The 18,034-nt window shown below is 46.2% G+C and overlaps 1 protein-coding gene across 1 annotated transcript in view; it reads right to left on the bottom strand.

The window, feature by feature from the left end:
• LOC103304517 (protein adenylyltransferase SelO-like) overlaps positions 1 to 18,034 on the bottom strand; it is a 76,309-nt gene continuing 58,275 nt past the window's right edge. Inside the window, exon 20 of the mRNA XM_054725652.1 lies at positions 1 to 284. Within this exon, the coding sequence (XP_054581627.1) occupies positions 162 to 284 (123 nt within the window). The 3' untranslated portion in view covers positions 1 to 161. The remainder of the gene's footprint in view (positions 285 to 18,034) is intronic.

Below are 18,034 nucleotides of genomic sequence, written 5' to 3'. Positions count from 1 at the left end.
GTTACAAAGAATAGGTCCAGTTTATCTGGTTAAAAAATATTTTTATATGTAATCATTATGAAATTCAGGATTTTCATCAAAATGTAGATAAGAATTTATCAAATTAATTATTCTATGTTAAGTTCAATGATAGAAGTATTCTTTAATTTCTTTTTTCCAAATCAAGATGAGCAGCTAACTCTGAGATCTCTAGCCCAAGCAGGAGTAGGTGAGGAGTAGCCTGCTTTCTCAGCTGCAGAATGCTTCTGAAAAGGATGCTGAAGAACTTGCTGCAGAAGATAGACCTGGTAAACAATTTAAATAGATAAATATAGATTTTCTCCCTTAGGACGCTTACTAATTTTCTAAATTTCTAACAAGGTAAGTTTTAAATTTGTCTGAAAATGTTTAAACATTTTATATTTTACATTTTATTAAAACTTCAATTATAGTTGTTACAGAAAGTCACTTAAGTACTAGTTTTATATTAAAACAGGAGAGTGAATATGTAGTGTCATGAAGACTACATACATATCCTGATTATTAAAATTCACAGCAGTTAGATTATAATTTTCTGAAATATTAACAAAAATAACACAATGTCAATAATTTTCAATCATTCCAAATCAAGGGCATGATTCCAACTTAGACTGCTTCCTCATTTTGCCCCAAGTACTTAAGGAACTTTCTGTGGAACAACAGAAATTTTAAGTAACAACTATTACAATTTTGCCCCATGGTTATAAACATCAAAGAGCACACTTCTTTAAATAATAATTCTAGGGGAAGATGTATATTTTCATCCAGTTATAAAATAATTAAATCATGGAGATGTAATGTACAGTATGGTGATGATATTTAATACTATATTGCATATTTGAAAGCTGCTGAGAGTAAATTTTAAAAGTCTTCATCCCAAGGAAAAAAAAGATTTTTGTAACCACGTATGGTGATTGATATTAACTAGACTTATTGTGGTGATCATTTTGCAATATGTACAAATATAGAATCATTATGTTGTACACCTGAAGCTAATATAGCATTATATGTTAACTATATCTCAATTTAATCTATTTTCCCAGTGGTTTTATCACTTTCTTGAGTTATGAAGATAATGCATAGTTGTAAAAGAAAACAGTGGATGATTATAATAAGAAAGTAAAGCCAAGAGATCAAATAGAGTATACTACTATACTACCAATATTTTAAATAGAAAGACTGCATCGTCATCAATCTTAGAGCCCTTCTTCAACTCTCCCCAGGTACTTTCTATACACATCCTTTTATTAAAGTCAGTCTTAAATCTATCTGATCTCACCTACTAGTTGGAAAGCTCCCTGAATCAATTTCTGTACTTCTCCACAGCACTCACATAGAGTGGATTCTCAAGAAATGTTTGAAGCAAGAAGGTAAACACAAGTTGTATATGTAAAGAATTTCATGTAAAAGGTTTATCAAAAATAATTTTTTTTGTCCTTTCCTGTATGAGAATGTAAACTTTAGTTAACATTCTAGGTTCAGTTCCCTGGTAACCTGATGAGGTGAGGTGGTACATCAACTGTATCACCACACAACATTGCTACTGACTGAAAATAGCTTCTGGCCTGGGAACTGTAAATCCCCGATAGAATCCCTAGGGCTTTCTTCAGTGTGCTGACTCTCAAGGCAGGTCTCCTGTGGGGACACTGGAAACTACACCTATGGCCCTGACAAGGAATATTGCTTTTTTATTTTTATTGAATTTATTGGGATGACACTGGTTCACAAAATTATGTTTCAAATGTACAATTCTATAATTTATCACCTGTATATTGTATTGTGTCTTTGTCATTCAAAGTCAATTCTTCTTCCATCACCTTTTATCTCCCCTTTATCTTTTTCCACCTTCCTCACGCCCCTTTCCCTCTGGTGATCACCATACTTTGTGTCTGAATTGTTTTTTGTTGTTGTTGTTTTTGCTTAATCTCTTTACCCTTATCACCCAGCACCCTAGCCCCTTCCCCTCTGACAACTGTTAGTCTGTTCTCTATATCTATGAGTTTGTTTCTATTTTGTTTATTTAGTTCATTAGATTCTACATACAAGTGAAATAATATGGTACTTGTCTTTCTCTGACTGGCTTGTTTCACTTAGCATAATACTCTCCAGGTCCATCCACGCTGTTGCAAAGGGTAACATTTCTTTCTTTTTTATAGCTGAGTAATATTCCATTGTGTAAATGTACCACAGGTTTTTTTTTTTAATCTACTCATCTACTGATAAGACACTTGGGCTTGTTCAAATCTTCGCTATCATCAAACAAAGTACTGCGCGAATATAGAGAAAAGAGAACCCTCGTGTACCATTGCTGGGAATGAAGATTGGTACAGCCACTGGGGAATGCCGTATGGAGTTTCCTCAAAAAATTCAAAATGAAACTGTATTAAGACCCACTAATTCCACTTCTGGGAATATATACGAAGAAAACAGAAACACTAATTTGAAAGAATATTGCACCCCTATGGTCACTGCAGCATTACTTACAATAGCCAAGATTTAGAACATGAAGCTTTTCAGCTGGGGTTGCCCCTGCATCTTACCAGTGTGGCCCTCGTCTCCTCACACCTGAGCCTTCCCACTGTGCCTTCCTGCTGGTGTGGCTGCTGCCAGAAGTCTGCCAGTGAGGAACCTGATGCTGCCCTGTTCATAGACATGCTTCTGTCCTGTATCTTTCTGAGTGGAGCGGGGCCGAGAGCAGCCTGCGATAGTCTTATAAGTCTGAATGTTTACCTGAACTTAGGAAAATACCTCCTTACCCACAGTGGACACTGCATCATTACTCAAATGTAATTTTAAGAGAGGGAAGAAAAGAGGAAAGAAACAAAAGGGAGGGAATAAAAGAAGAAACAACAAATGAAACAAATTATTAAACAATGTTTAGTTTCCTGAGCTTAGACTGCTTTACCTAAAGATAATTGTTGAGTTATCTCCCTTTTCTTTGTTTTTCCTTAATACCAAAGAAAAAAAAGTATATTTAAGAATTTTTTATTTTTAAAAATGAAAACCTAGAGTTGTCAGGCTAATTAAACTACTGGAATAAAAATAATTAATGCAAGTTTCAAATTAGAAATAGCCAATTTTCTCTCTGATGGGGAAAATAGTGACTAGCGCACGTGTGATGAAAATGACTCTGAGCCCTAGCTGGTTTGGCTCAGTGGATAGAGTGTCGGCCTGCAGACTGAAGGGTCCCAGGTTCGATTCCAGTCAAGGGCACATGCCCGAGTTGTGGGCTCAATCCCCAGTGGGGGGCATGTGGAGGCAGCCGATCATTGATTCTCTCTCTTCATTGATGTTTCTCTCTCTCTCTCTTTCTCTCCCTTCTTCTCTGAAATAAATAAAAAATATTAAAAAAAAATGATTCTGAGGTTGTGACCAGTCTTAGAGAGTAAGAGGGCCATGATAATCAATAATGTCTGCTCCTGTGGCAGAACAAAGGAGTGACATGACAGCATAGGTGCTGAGGCCATTCCACTTCTAAAAATATATATTACTAGTGGCCTGGTGCACAAAATCGTGCACATTAAAAGGGAATTAATTAGAGGAAATATTTTAATATTGCTATTTGCCCTTTCTCTATAATAGAAGTGTCAGAGATGAAAGAAAATTAGTAAAATGTATATAAAAATCTCCCTCCTGTCAAAGTCTCAGACGGGCCGCAGAACCCAGAGTCAAGTCTCCGCCCACCCACATATGTCTCAAAATCGCATGAGACCCAGATCTGTGGGGGGGGGGGGAGCCCCCTCAAACCCCACCAGGACGGGAGACACAGCCTCAGGTCCCCCATCAAGCCCTGCTGGGCGGGGGATGAAGTCTCCTGCTGATTGCAAGTAACAACCATTTGCATACTAGCCTTTTATTATTAAGGTGTGCATTACCTATGGACACAGACAATAGGGTGGTGAAGGCCTGGGGCAGGGCAGGAACAGGGTGGAGGGGGCAATGGAGGGAACAAAAGGAGACATTGTAATATTCTCAACAATAAAGATTTTTTTAAAAACCAAATGGGTGTAGCTGCGTTCCAATAAAACTATTTACAAAGCAGGTGAAGCTGGATTTGGCCTGCAGGCTGTAGTTTGCTGACCCATTTTATTTTATTTTTTTTAAAGAATAGTTTATTGTTTTTAGAGAGAGAGAGAAAGGGAATGAGAGAGAGAGAGAGAGAGAGAGAGAGAGAGAGAGAGAGAAACATCAATAGGCCCACATCCGGGGCATATGCTCTGACAGGGAATCCGGCAACCTCCTGGTGCAGGGTACGATGCCTAACCAACTGAGCCACACCAGTCAGGGCTACCCCCCCCCCCCCAGTTGTCCTGCTGTGTCCTGGGTTCAGAGACCCTGTTTTATCCTCTCAGGACAATGAACCTTCTGTCTTTGTTGGGGCGGGGGCGGGGCAGCTGCCCAGCTGTGTGGAGGGGAGAAGGAAAGCTGGGGATTAGAGCCCTTTGTAGACCAATCCTCTTGTTTTGGGCCCCAGCTTTGCTCCCACTGCCAGGGGTACTTAGTTCATTAACACGGGCGCCTTTGGGGGTTTTGTGGGGTAACCCCTGGTGCCCCTTCGCTTTTCTCACTCCTGGCTTAGGGTCCACTTCAGGGGCAATGTCCTCGGGCTGCTAAGGCACGGACCACATTCATCCGCCGTCCAGATTTACACGTCCCTTTCACTGTGTTCTTTCTGATTCATACTGTGGTAGGCAGAATAATGGCCACCAAATGTTGCCTGCAGTGCCAACCGCTTCCTCGGAGCCAGGCGCGCTCCGAGGGCAGAATCTTCCTGAAACAGCCGGGGGAGGGCGCCTCAGGGCCGGTGGGGCTGATGGGAGTGGGGTGTGGCATGGAGGTGGTGCCTGTGCTTCTATGACCGGTGCCAAGCGGAGCCTGCAGGCCGAGCTGAAGCAGCGCCTGTGGGCCATCAGCAGCACTCACAGCTGCCCGGGCCACGTGGGGAGCACAGGCCGCCCGCCGCCAGCCCCGCCTCCCCCGCCCCTGTCCCCGCTGCCACAAGTCCCCTCCCACCCGAGCCCGCTGGCCTCTAGGGCTGAGAAGCAGCTCAGTGCCGGAGGCCCGCAGCACTGTCGGGATGGTGCTGGCAGCGCTGGTCCGTTGGTGCCTGGCCTGTCCTCTTGAGATTGAACCTGAAGGACTACTAAGAAGGTCCCCAGTTCCGCCCGCCTCCGCCCTGGATTGATTGGAGTCTGAGGGCCGGGAGGAGGGACCAAAAGGTCCGCCTGGCCAGTCACCGCTGCCACTGATTGATCACCTCCCCCTCCCTCAGCTCCCTAGCCTGGGGGTCGAGCCTCCAGTTGGTCGTTGTGGATGTGACGGACCCAGGGTTTTTATACATTAGGACTAGAAGCCTGGTGCATGAAATTCGTGCACGGAGAGGGGGTTGTCCCTCAGCCCAGCCTGTACCCTCTCCAATCTGGGACCCCTGGAGGGCAGTCGGACATTCCTCTCACAATCCAGGACTGCTGGCTCCCAACTGCTCGCCTGCCTGCCTTCCTGATTGCCCCTAACCGCTTCTGCCTGCCAGCCTGATCACCCCCTAACCACTCCCCTGCCAGCCTGGTTGATGCTTAACTGCTCCCCTGCCAGCCTGTTTGCCCACAACTTCCCTCCTCTGCCGGCCTGGTCACCCCTAACTGCCCTCTCCTGCAGGGTTGATCACCTCCAACTGCCCTCCCTTGCAAGCCTGGTCCCTCTCAACTGCCCTCCCTTGCAGGCCTGGTGCCTCTCAACTGCCCTCTCCTGCTGGCCATCTTGTAGTGGCCATCTTGTGTCCACATGGGGAGGATCTTTGACCACATGGGGGCAGAAATATTGTGTGTTGGAGTGATGATCAATCTGCATATTACTCTTTTATCAGATAGGATAGAGGCCTGGTACAGGGGTGGGGGCCAGCTGGTTTGCCCTGAAGGGTGTCCCTGATCAGGGTGGGGTTCCCTTGGGGCATGGGGCGGCCTGAGCGAGGGGCCTGTGGTGGTTTGCAGGCCAGGCACAACCCCTGGCAACCCAAGCGGAGGCCCTAGTATCTGGAATTTATTTTCCTTCTACAATTGAAACTTTGTAGCCTGGAGTGGAGCCAAGCCTGCTGCTCTCTCTGGCCGGCAGCCATTTCTGTGGCAGTTAATTCTATAATTGAAACTTTGTAGCCTTAAGTGGAGGCCTGGGCCCAGCCAGGGTGTGCGGAAAGCTTTGCTTCCCCTGTTGCCGCCAGCAACCCTGGCTTGCTCTCTCAAGCTCCATTCTGCCGCCATTTCTGTTTGAATTTGTTTACCTTCTATAATTGAAACTTTGTAGCTTGAGTGGAGGCTTAGGCCTGCAACAGCTCACGGAAAGCTTGGCTTCCTCTGTTACCTAGGAAACCTTGCTCTCTGTGGCTGTAGCCATCTTGGTTGAGTTAATTTGCATACTTGCTCTGATTGGCTTGTGGGCGTGGATTGTGGGTGTGTTGATGGTATGGTCAATTTGCATATTACCTTTTTATTAGGTAGGATAGCTCTGGCTGGTGTGCTTAGTGGTTAGAGCATCAGCCTATTCACCAGAGGGTTGTGGGTCCAATTTCCAGTCAAGGGCACGTATCTGGGTTGCAGTTTCATTCCCAGCTCCAGTCGGGGCGCATACAGGAGGCAACCAAACATCTCTGTCACATCAATGTTTTTCTCTCTCTCTCCCCAACCCCCTCCCTTTTACTCTCTCTAAAGAAAAAAAATCAATGGAAAAAAATCCTCACTCCTTGGGTGAAGATGAAAAAAATTAAAAACATATATTATATGCAATGCATTTTTAAACAATTAACTATGAAATACTTGAGGCATAGAAGTATGGAGAATAATATAATGAACTCCTGTGTAGCCTCCATTCAGCTTCAGAAATAAAATACTTCCAATTTTTGAGTCAAGTATCCTTCCCTGACTCAAATTTCCTTCTTACTGCCATTACCACTGTCCAGAGTTGATGTCTGTCATCCCTATTTATTTTGTTACTTTTACTATATATGTGCATATCTCTAAGTAACATGATTTTGCATGTTTTTCAGCAAAATTAAGTGGTAATACATTGTATGTATTCCTTTGCTACTGTTTGTTTTGCTTAACATTACATGTGGGCTTCATCCATGCTGATGCATATAAACCTAGTTCATTCATCTTCACTGCAGTCAAGATTAATTTAAGTGGACCCAGGTTATTACTGCCATCAGGCCTCACTGGATTTCAGAGATTGAATCCAAAATTCCTAAACATTCTATCTAATAAAAGAGTAATATGTAAATTGACCATCACTCCAACACACAAGATGGCTGCCCCCATGTAGACACAAGATGGCTGCCACAAGATGGCTGGCAGGGGAGGGCAGTTGGAGGCGATCAGGCCTGCAGGGGAGGGCAGTTGGGGGCGGGGGCCAGGCCTGCAGGGGAGGGCAGTGGGGGGGGGGCCCAGGCCTGCAGGGGAGGGCAGTTGGGGGGGACTAGGCCTTCAGGGGAGGGCAGTTGGGGGGGACCAGGCCTGCAGGGGAGGCAGTTGGGGGTGACCGGGCTAGCAGGGGAAGGCAGTTGGGTTTGGGGGGGGCAGGCCTGCAGAGGAGGGCAGTTGGGAGCAACCAGTCAGCAGGGGAGGGCAGTTAGGGAGGACCAGGCCTGCAGGGGAGGGCAGTGGGGGGGGACCAGGCCTGCAGGGGAGGGCAGTTGGGGGCAACCAGGCCTGCAGGGGAGGGCAGTTGGGGGGAAGCAGGCTTACAGGGGAGGGCAGTTGTGAGCAAACAGGCCAGCAGGGAGGGCATTTAGGTGCGACCAGTCTGGCAAGGGAGGGCAGTTAGGGGTGACCAGGCCTGCAGGGGAGGGCAGTTGGGGGAAATTGGGCTGGCAGGGGAGCAGTTAGGCATCGATCAGGCTGGCAGGGGAGTGTATAGGGGGCAATCAGGCAGGCAGGCAAGCGAGCAGTTGGGAGCCAGCAGTCCTGGTCTGTGAGAGGGATGTCCGACTGTCCTTTTAGGCCGGATCCCACAGGGCCCAGATTGGAGAGGGTGCAGGCTGGGCTGATGGACACACCCCCACCCCATGCACTAATTTTGTGCACCAGGCATCTAGTAAATAATAACAGGAGAATAAGACCCTCAGATGTTCAAATAATGTACCTATATAACATAAATATTTTAAAATTTAAATACATTAAAGAATAAATTAGAAGATATGAGAAAGTAATTTAAAGAAAGATCAGGCAATGACAATTCTGGAAAACTTGTGCTGGCAATGGTCTAGTTTAGCAGGTCTACAAACAAATCATTGTGTTTAAAATGTGATGTATTTCTCTTTAAGCACTCATGTGCCTGCCTGGATCCACCACTGTGATGGAGGAGGAGAGCCTAGCTCCATGGGGGAAGGGAGAACAGCTCAGAACTGGGGCACTCAAGGCATGAGACTTGAGGCAGACCCAGCCTCTAGGCTAAGGAGGCCCACCCGCTAGATTACTATGGGCTTCAACCTATTGGCCCTCAGTCAGGTTGCCCAGGGCCAATAAGAGAAAGTGACTCACTTTGGCCTGTACCATAGAAGCTCCCAGGAGATCCAGGATAAACACACCAAGGTACAGATTCAACAACATCAGAGCAAAATCCAGTGAGCTCCACAAATAGCCCAAAGGTTTATGAGTGTGTCAATATGTGTGGTTTTGTGTGTGTGTGTGTGTGTGTGTGAGTGACTTTTGTTCTTCCCTTTTTTTCTTTCTTCTTTTTTTCTTGCATATCTCTAATTTCTCTCTCTCCTTTGATTCTATTGTTTTTTCTTTTTATTATTGCTTTTTCTAATTTTATTCTTTTCTGTTCTCTTTTCTTTTTCCACTTAACTTTTCCTATCTACATCGAAATATATCCATTGTTACTACATTTTAAATTATTATTTCAATTATTTGCTATTTCCTTTTCTTTTTCATTCCTATACTAGCTCTTTTAGCTTCCTTCTTACTCCCATATTGCCATTTCTTCTTCTTCTTCTTTCTCCTTTTTTCACTATATCCCCTCTAAGTCTTTGGTCTTGTATCTTTTAGTATTATTTTTATTTTTTCTTTGCTTAGCTTTCTCTTCTTTTTCCATCTTAGTCTTTCCTATTGTTGTTTTGCATAGCTTGATTTTCATGGTGTTTTTGGTTTGGTCCTATTGTGTACTGTTCTGTTCTTAAAAACCTGCATAACAGCTGGCACGAGGTTGGGGTTGAGCCTCACTGTCAGGAAGTCAGAGGGGAGATCCCTACCATGAGTGATATATAAATAATCAAGTCCCAACTACAGCAGGAGAGCCCGAATGACACAAACAAGTGGTAATCCCAGAGCATCCAGCTCAGGAGAACAAAGAGACTGCAACACTGAACCCTTCAAGACACTTTCTACATGAGGCCATCCCACAAAGACTGGGAGACATAACAGTTCTATCGAATACATAGAAACAAATACAAAGAGACAGCTAAGATGGGGAGCAAAGAACAACCCCAAAATGAAAGAAAAGGAGGAATCTCCAAAACGAGAACTAAATGAAATGGAGGCAAGCAACCTATCAGACAGAATTCAGAGCAATGGTAATAAAGATGCTTAAGGAACTTAATGCAAATTACAACAGCATGAAAAGGGGAACAGAAACCATGAACAAGAACCAGACATGGGGAGGAGGGGGGGAGGAACTAAGATGGCGGCATAGGTAAACACCTGAACTTGCTGTCTCACACAACCACATCAAAACTACAACTAAAAGAAAAAACGGATATTATCCAGAACCATGGGAAGGCTGGCTGAGTGGAAGTTCTACAACAAGAAGGAAAGAGAAAAGCTCTTTACTATATATGAGCTTCCAAAAGAAGGCCTAAGGCTCGTCAGCAGCCTGCACTGCTACACAGCTGCGCCTCATCTGGGCACCTCCAAACCCCAAACTAAGAGGAGGAATCTGCATATCTCTCTGTAGCTCCTGCTGGGTGGCCTCAGGGAAGGGGTGACTTTGCAACTCCTTGGAGATCCAAGAGCCAGTGCAACCAGTGGTCAAAGTGCGATCACACCAGATTACAACTCTTCAGATCCATAAGAGACACACTTAGGGGGCAGACTCAGTGAGCACCAAAGCCCTACTGAAACAAGTCCTGCCCCATAAAAATGCGGAGACAAAGAAATATGTCAAAAATGAAAGAAATGGAGGAAAGCAAACTACTGGATATAGAGTTCAAAACCACGGTTATAAGGTTACTCAAGAATCATCTAGAAACCTCTGAGAAATTTAGTGAGACCCTCAAGGATATGAAAAAGGACCAATTAGAAATTAAGCATACGCCGAAACCAGTTTGGCTCAGTGGATAGAGCGTCGTCGGTCTGCGGACTGAAAGGTCCCAGGTTCAATTCCGGTCAAGGGCATGTACATTGGTTGCGGGCACATCCCCAGTAGGGGGTGTGCAGGAGGCAGCTGATCGATGTTTCTCTCTCATTGATGTTTCTAACTCTCTATCCCTCTCTCTTCCTCTCTGTAAAAACTCAATAAAATATATATTTTTTAAAAAAGAAATTAAGCATACACTGACTGAAATAAAGAATAATATACAGAGATCCAACAGCAGACTAGAGAATCCCAAGAATCAAGTCAAAGATTTGAAATACGAAGAAGCAAAAAACACCCAACCAGAAAAGCAAAAAGAAAAAAGAATCCAAAAATATGAAGATAGTGTAAGGAGCCTTTGGGACAATTTCAAGTGTACCAACATCCAAATTATGGGGGTGCCAGAAGAAGAGAGAGAGCAAGATATTGAAAACCTATTTGAAGAAATAATGACAGAAAACTTCTCCCACCTGGTGAAAGAAATAGACCTACAAGTCCAGGAAGCACAGAGAACCCCAAACAAGAGGAATCCAAAGAGGACCACACCAAGACACATCATAATTAAAATGCCAAGGGCAAAAGACAAAGAGAGAATCTTACAAGCAGCAAGAGAAAAACAGTTAGTTACCTACAAGGGAGTACCCATACAACTGTCAGGTAACTTCTCAATGAAACTATGAAGGCCAGAAGGGAGTGGCAAGAAATATTCAAAGTGATGAATAGCAAGAACCTACAACCAAGACTACTCTACCCAGCAAAGCTATCATTTAGAATTGAAGGTCAGATAAAGAGCTTCACAGATAAGAAAAAGCTAAAGGAGTTTATCACTGCCAAACCAGTATTATATGAAATGCTGAAAGGTATTCTTTAAGAAGAGGAAGAAGAAGAAAAAGGTAAAGATAAAAATTATGAATAACAAAGTGACAACAAATACATATCTATTAACAAGTGAATCAAAAAATTGAGTGAATAAAAAATATGATGAACAGAATAAACTGGTGAACATAATAGAATCAGGGGCATAGAAAGGGAGTAGACTAACAATTCTCAGGGGGAAGGGGGTGTAGGGGTGCGGGAAGAGACTGGACAAAAATCGAACACCTATGGATGAGGACAATGGGAGGGGTAAGGGCATGGGGTGGGGTGGGAATGGGGTGGAGGGGAGCTATGGGGAGAAAAAAGAGGAACAACTATAATAATCTGAACAATAAAGACTTATATAAAAAAAAAGAACCAGACAGAAATGAAGAATAAACTATATGACATCAAGCACATACTAGTGTGGAATCTCAGAGAGAAGGTGGAGGAGAGTAGGTGGGTGGGAGGTAATCAACCAAAGACCTTGTATACATATATGCATAAACCATGGACACAGATAATAGGGTGCTGAAGGCCTGGGGCAGGGAGGTGGGGCAGGCTGAAGGGGGTCAATGGGGTCAACAATAAAGATTTTTTTAAAAATGGGCAAAGGACCTGAATAGACACTTCTCCAAAGAGGACATACAGGTCCAATAGACATGGAAAAATCCTCAAAGTCACTAATCATCAGAGAAATGCAAATTAATACCATAATGAGAGCCCAGTTGGCATGGCTCAGTGGTTAAGCGCTTAAGCGTCGACCTATGAACCAGGAGGTCATGGTTCGATTTCCAGTCAGGGCACATGTTCAAGTTGCAAGCTTGATTCCCAGTGGGGGGCATGCAGGAGGCAGCCAATCAATGATTTCTCTCATCATTGATGTTTCTATCTCTCTCTCCCTCTACCTTCCTCTCTGAAATAAATAAAAATATATTTTAAAAAAAACAACCAATGAAATATCACCTCACACCTGTCAGAATGGCTATCATCAATAAATCACCTCAAAAAGTCCTGGAAAGGCTGTGGAGAAAAGGAAACATTAGTTCACTGCTAGTGGGACTGCAGATTGGTACAGCCATTATGGAAAACAGTATAAGTTTCCTGAAAAAAATTTAAAATGGAACTACTGTTTGACCCAGTGATCCCACTTCTAGGAATATATCCTAAAATCCCCCAAAACACCAATCAGAAAGAATATATGCACCCTATGTTCATAGCGGCATTATTCGCAATTTATAATAATAAAAAGGTAATATGCTAATTAGACTGGACGTCATCCCAGAAGTCCTCCCGGACGAAGCCGGGGCTGGAGGGAAGCCCGGGTCCTGGGTGCCTTTCTTCATTGTAAATAAAGAAAGAACTGGACAAAGTCTATGAAACATCTGTTTGCAAACATTAGACAGCTGGCAATGCAGAATTTTGATCACTGAAAGAAGGGAAACAAAGGGTGAGAGTCCTAATATGTATGTCCCTGATTTTCTGCCTGGAGAAATTTTCTGGATCATACATAGTATGTGGAAGGGGATTCTAAACAAAGCATGGTGGTCTCCCTGAGTTGGGGAAACAGATCAGGGATCAGGAGGCTGCAGTGGCTGGACTTTGTGGGCCAGTGTATCAGAGAGAAGGGCATTGCCCAGAAAAGGAGCCCAAACATCTGCATGGGGTCTCATTGAGTCTCTAGCTGCATACTGTGCCCTGAATACTTAGAATGAGACTTCAAGTGGTTGGTCAAAGAACAATTACTGAGAACAGAACAAACCACTAGGAAGCTATAGGCTAGACAGGTCCCAGCACTAACAGAGAATTGAGAGATGGTAGAGTTCTGATCCCACACAGTAATGAGACCTTTATGAACATCTGGTACAGTTAATAGAGACCCCAGAAGGGCCAGGCCTTGATATTATGGCTAAATAGCCCTAGATTAAAGGCCACCATGAGTCCATACCAACAGAGCTTAAATTCAAGTCTTGAAAGCTGATCTGCAGGCAATTTAACTGTCTTCCAGGTAAACTGCTCTTTAAAAGAAGAACAAAAAATTTAGACACTTAGCAATTACTGGGAAGAAGCAGGAAAGTGGGAATCAAATCAGGAAATATAAATAGACTAAAAAAACACACACACAATAATGATCGAAAGCAGACAAGAATTTTAGACAACTATTATAAATATGTTGAGGAACTTAAAGGAAAGGATGAACATAATAAGGAGAAAAATAGAAGATATAGAAAAGAGCAAAGTGTGCCCTAGCTGGTTTGGCTCAGTGGATAGAACATTGGCCTGTGGACTGAAGGGTCCTGGGTTCAACTCCAGTCAAAGGCACATGCCTGGGCTGCTGGCTTGATCCCAAGTGGGAGGCATTCAGGAGGCAGCCAATCAATGATTCTCTCTCATCATTGATGCTCCTATCTCTCTCTCCCTCTCCCTTACTCTCTGAAATAAATAAAAATATATAAAAAATTTAAAAAAAAAAAGAGCAAAGTGGAACTTCTAGAAATAAAAGATCCTATATAATAAAAGGCTAATACGCAAATCGACTAAACGGCGGAACAACCAGTTGCTATGATGCGCACTGACCATCAGGGGCAGATACTCAATGCAGAAGCTGCTCCCTGGTGGTCAGAGCGCTCCCACAGGGGGAGTGCCGCTCAGCCAGAAGCCCTGTCCCTCTCCCACCTCCACAGCAGCACTAAGGATGTCCAATTGATGGCCCGTGGGGAGTGGGCCTAAGCCATCAATTGGACATCCTCTGAGGGCTCCCAGACTGCAAGAGGGCACAGGCCGAGCTGAGGGACAACCCCCCCCCTCCAGTGCACGAATTTTGTGCACCGGGCCTCTAGTAGCTAATATTTGAAAATAGCCCAGGTGCCCATCAGTAGATGAGTGGATAAAAAAGCTGTGGGACATTAACACAATGGAATACTATGTAGGTGTAAAAAAAGAGGGATCTCGAGGTGATGAGGAGGGACCAAGATGGCAACAAAGTTAAACAACTAAACTGCCACCTCACACAATTTCAAAAATACAACTAAAAAACAAAACGTCTACCACCCAGAACCACGGGAAAGCTGGCTGAGTGGTAGATTTACAACTAAGAAGAGAAGGGAGCGCAAACGCTGGAGAGCTGAGGTATGGAGGCGCGCACAAAGCGGGCTGGCGGCGGGCAACTGGGCGCACGGCTTTTCTTCAAACTGAAGGGAGACAAACTCCCAATCACTCTGAACTCCAGTTTCTGGGGACACGAGGGGGACCCAGACGCCTACGGGGAGAAGCTGGACTCTCGGCCATCGGTCGGAGAGTGAGAGTGACTTTTCTGCAGAGGTGCACCCAGCAATCAGGGTTTGCTGTGCTGGAGCGCGGGACATGGGGACTTGGAAACGCGGAAAGGCAAAGACAGCTGAAGGCAGTCATGGCCGTTGGCCACGCCCCAGCCTAGTGACGCCCTGAGACCCCACCCCGCCCTGAGACCCCACCCCACACATTCTACAAACCCGCCCAGGCTCCACTCAGCGGCTTTTACATATAAATGGCCTGTTCTGTGGCAGCTCAACCAAATTAACTGCAGCTCCAGTCAGACTGCTCCAAAACCGCCCAAGCAAAGAGGAGAAAACTGTAGCTCTTGCTGTAGCTCCTGCTGGGAGGCCTCAGACCTGCACCCCATTGGAGATCCAGACACTAGGGTATCTAGTGGTCGGTGTGGATGACACCAGATTTCAACCACTCTCATAAGGGACACATTCAAGAGGCAGACTCAGTGTTATAGTTAAAGCACCAACGCCCTACTGTGTCTCCAGCACAGCAATTCTTCCATTATAGACACAGCAGGTCCTCACAGCCAACTGGCCTGGAGGTAAATTCCTCCCAGTGTACCAACAGCAATCAAGGCTTTTAACTACACCAAGACTTTCCACTCAGCCCACAAAGGGGTGTACCAAGAGCAACCACCTAGGGTGATTGGGGAAGCTGAGCTACCGGCCCCTATAGGTCACTGACCACACAAAGCCACACAGGGAGGCAGCCAAAATGCGGAGACACAGAAGTATGTCACGAGTAGGAGAGATGGAGGAAAGCAAACTAATGGACGACACAGTGTTCAGAACCACATTTATAAGGTTACTCAAGAATCTTCTAAAAACCGCTGAGAAACTTGAAGAGACCTTCAAGGACCTTAATGAGAATACCAAAAAATGGAAAAGGACCAGTCAGAAATTATGCATATACTGTCTGAAATAAAGAATATACAGACACTCAACTGTAGACCACCGTACCCAAAGAGTCAAACCAAATATCTGAAATATGAGGAAACAAAAAACACCCAACCAGAGAGGCAGAAATAAAGAAGAATCCAAAAGTGTGAGGATAGCGTAAGGAGCTTCTGGGATGGCTTTAAGCATACCAATATCCGAATTTTTGGGGTGCCAGAAGAAGAGAGAGCAAGATACTGAAAACCTATTTGAAGAAATAATGACAGAATACTTCCCCCACCTGGTGAAAGAAATAGACTTACAAGTTCAGGAAGCGCACAGAACCCCAAACAAGAGGAATCCAAAGAGGACCACACCAAGACACATCATAATTAAAATGCCAAGGGCAAAAGACAAAGAGAGAATCTTACAAGCAGCAAGAGAAAAACAGTTAGTTACCTACAAGGGAGCACCCATATGACTGTCAGCTGATTTCTCAACAGAAACTATGCAGGCCAGACAGGAATGGCAAGAAATATTCAAAGTGATGAATAGCAAGAACCTACAACCAAAACTACTCTACCCAGCAAAGTTATCATTCAGAATTGAAGGGCAGATAAAGAGCTTCACAGATAAGAAAAAGCTAAAGGAGTTCATCACCACCAAACCAGTATTATATGAAATGCTGAAAGGTATTCTTTAAAAAGAGGAAAAAGAAGAAAAAAGTAAAGGTAAAAATTATGAACAACAAATACATATCTATCAAAAATTGATCCTAAAAATCAAGTGAATTCAAAATCTGAGGAACAGAATAAACTGGTGAACATAATAGAATCAGAGGCATAGAATGGGAGTGGATTGATAATTCTCAGGGGGAAAGGGGTGTCTATGTCGGGGGTACGGGAAGAGACTGGACAAAAATCATACACCTGGGGAGAAACCAAGATGGCGGCATAGGTTAAACACCTAACCTGCAGCCGGGCACAACAATTTCAAAAATACAACTAGAGGTCAGAAAGGACATCGTCCAGAACCACAGGAGAGCTGGCGGACTGAAATGCCCACAGCTGGGGGGAAGGAGAAGGCCACGGGGACAGTCGGGGAAGCCGTAAAAGCCTGAGGTATGGAGAAACGGGCGGAGACACGAGCACACGCGCCTGCGGGGAGGATGGAACCGGAGAGGAGGGGGCGGCTGATGACCTGGCCGGAGTTCACTGGCAGGAAGGAGATAAAGGCTCCGGAGTGCGCTGAGCACCGGCTCCGATTGCACTGAACCCCATTCCGGGCGAAACCCTGGGAAACTCACTCACTTTCGCAACTCCGCCGCCCCCGCAGGCCGCCCGGCCCGGGACGCTGGGGACGCCGCCGCAGCGGCGGCGCCCGGAGCCCGGCGGCCTCCCAGCACCCGTCCCCGCCGCGCAGCCCCCGCGCGCCTGGTTCCGCGGGACGCGCGCACCGCGCACCGGACGGAGGCCCGGGCGCCCTTTCCGTGCACCTCCCGGCGGCGCTAGACTTCAGTAGAGTTGACTGAATTCAAGGGATTAAAAAGTATAAATTGGGGGGACGCCGCGGCGGCGACGTCCGGAACACGGTGATGGCGGTGCCTGGAGCTCGGCGGCCGCCCAGCGCCCGTCCCAGCCGCGCAGCCCTCGCGCGCCTGGTTCCGCGGGACGCGCGCACCGCGCACCGGACGGAGGCCCGGGCGCCCTTTCCGTGCACCTCCCGGCGGCGCTAGACTTCAGTAGAGTTGACTGAATTCAAGGGATTAAAAAGTATAAATTGGGGGGACGCCGCGGCGGCGACGTCCGGAACACGGTGATGGCGGTGCCTGGAGCTCGGCGGCCGCCCAGCGCCCGTCCCAGCCGCGCAGCCCTCGCGCGCCTGGTTCCGCGGGACGCGCGCACCGCGCAACAGACGGAGGCCCGGGCGCCCTTTCCCTGCACCTCCCGGCGGCGCTAGACTTCAGTAGAGTTGACTGAAATGAAGGGATTAAGAAGTACAAATTGAGAAGTTTGAAAAAGATGGCGGCGGAGGTTAAAGGCTGTTCTGTTGCCTCGCACCCAGCGAAATCGGAGGGGATGAGGTGTGGAGGTGCGTGGGTCTGGCTGGTGGCGGGGGAAAGGGGCTTTTGTTCCAAACCTAAGGGAGATTAGCTCTCCATCACCCTGAAACCCATCTTCTGGCGAACCCCGGGAGACCCAGATGCCTGCGGGGAGAGGCGGGACTCTTGCAGAGGTACGCCCAGCAATCAGTGTTTGCTGCGCTGGAGTACGGAACGAGGGGACTTAGATACATGGAAGGCAGAAGGACCAGACTCACAGCCATCGAGGCTCGCCGCACCATGGCCTGTTGGCGCCCTGAGACCCCGCCCCGCCCTGGGACCCGCCCCGCACGTTTTGAAGACCTGCCCCGCAAGTCTTGCAGGCACACCTGCGCCCCAAGCAACGGCTTATGCATGTGGGTGGCCTGCCCTCTGGCAGCGGACCAGATGATCTGCTGTTCTAGTCGGACTGCTCCAGGGCCACTCAGACAGGAGGAAGAAACTACAGTTTTTGCTGTAATCCTTGCTGAGTGCCTAAGGCAGTAGCTGATCTACACCCTATTGGAGACCCAGAAACGAGGGCATCTAGTGGTCT

Source organism: Eptesicus fuscus, chromosome 2 (genome assembly GCF_027574615.1).
Source record: "Eptesicus fuscus isolate TK198812 chromosome 2, DD_ASM_mEF_20220401, whole genome shotgun sequence".
NCBI lineage: Eukaryota > Metazoa > Chordata > Mammalia > Chiroptera > Vespertilionidae > Eptesicus > Eptesicus fuscus.
The sequence above is the reverse complement of the archived record's forward strand: the minus strand, read 5'-3'. Positions and strand labels throughout refer to the sequence as shown.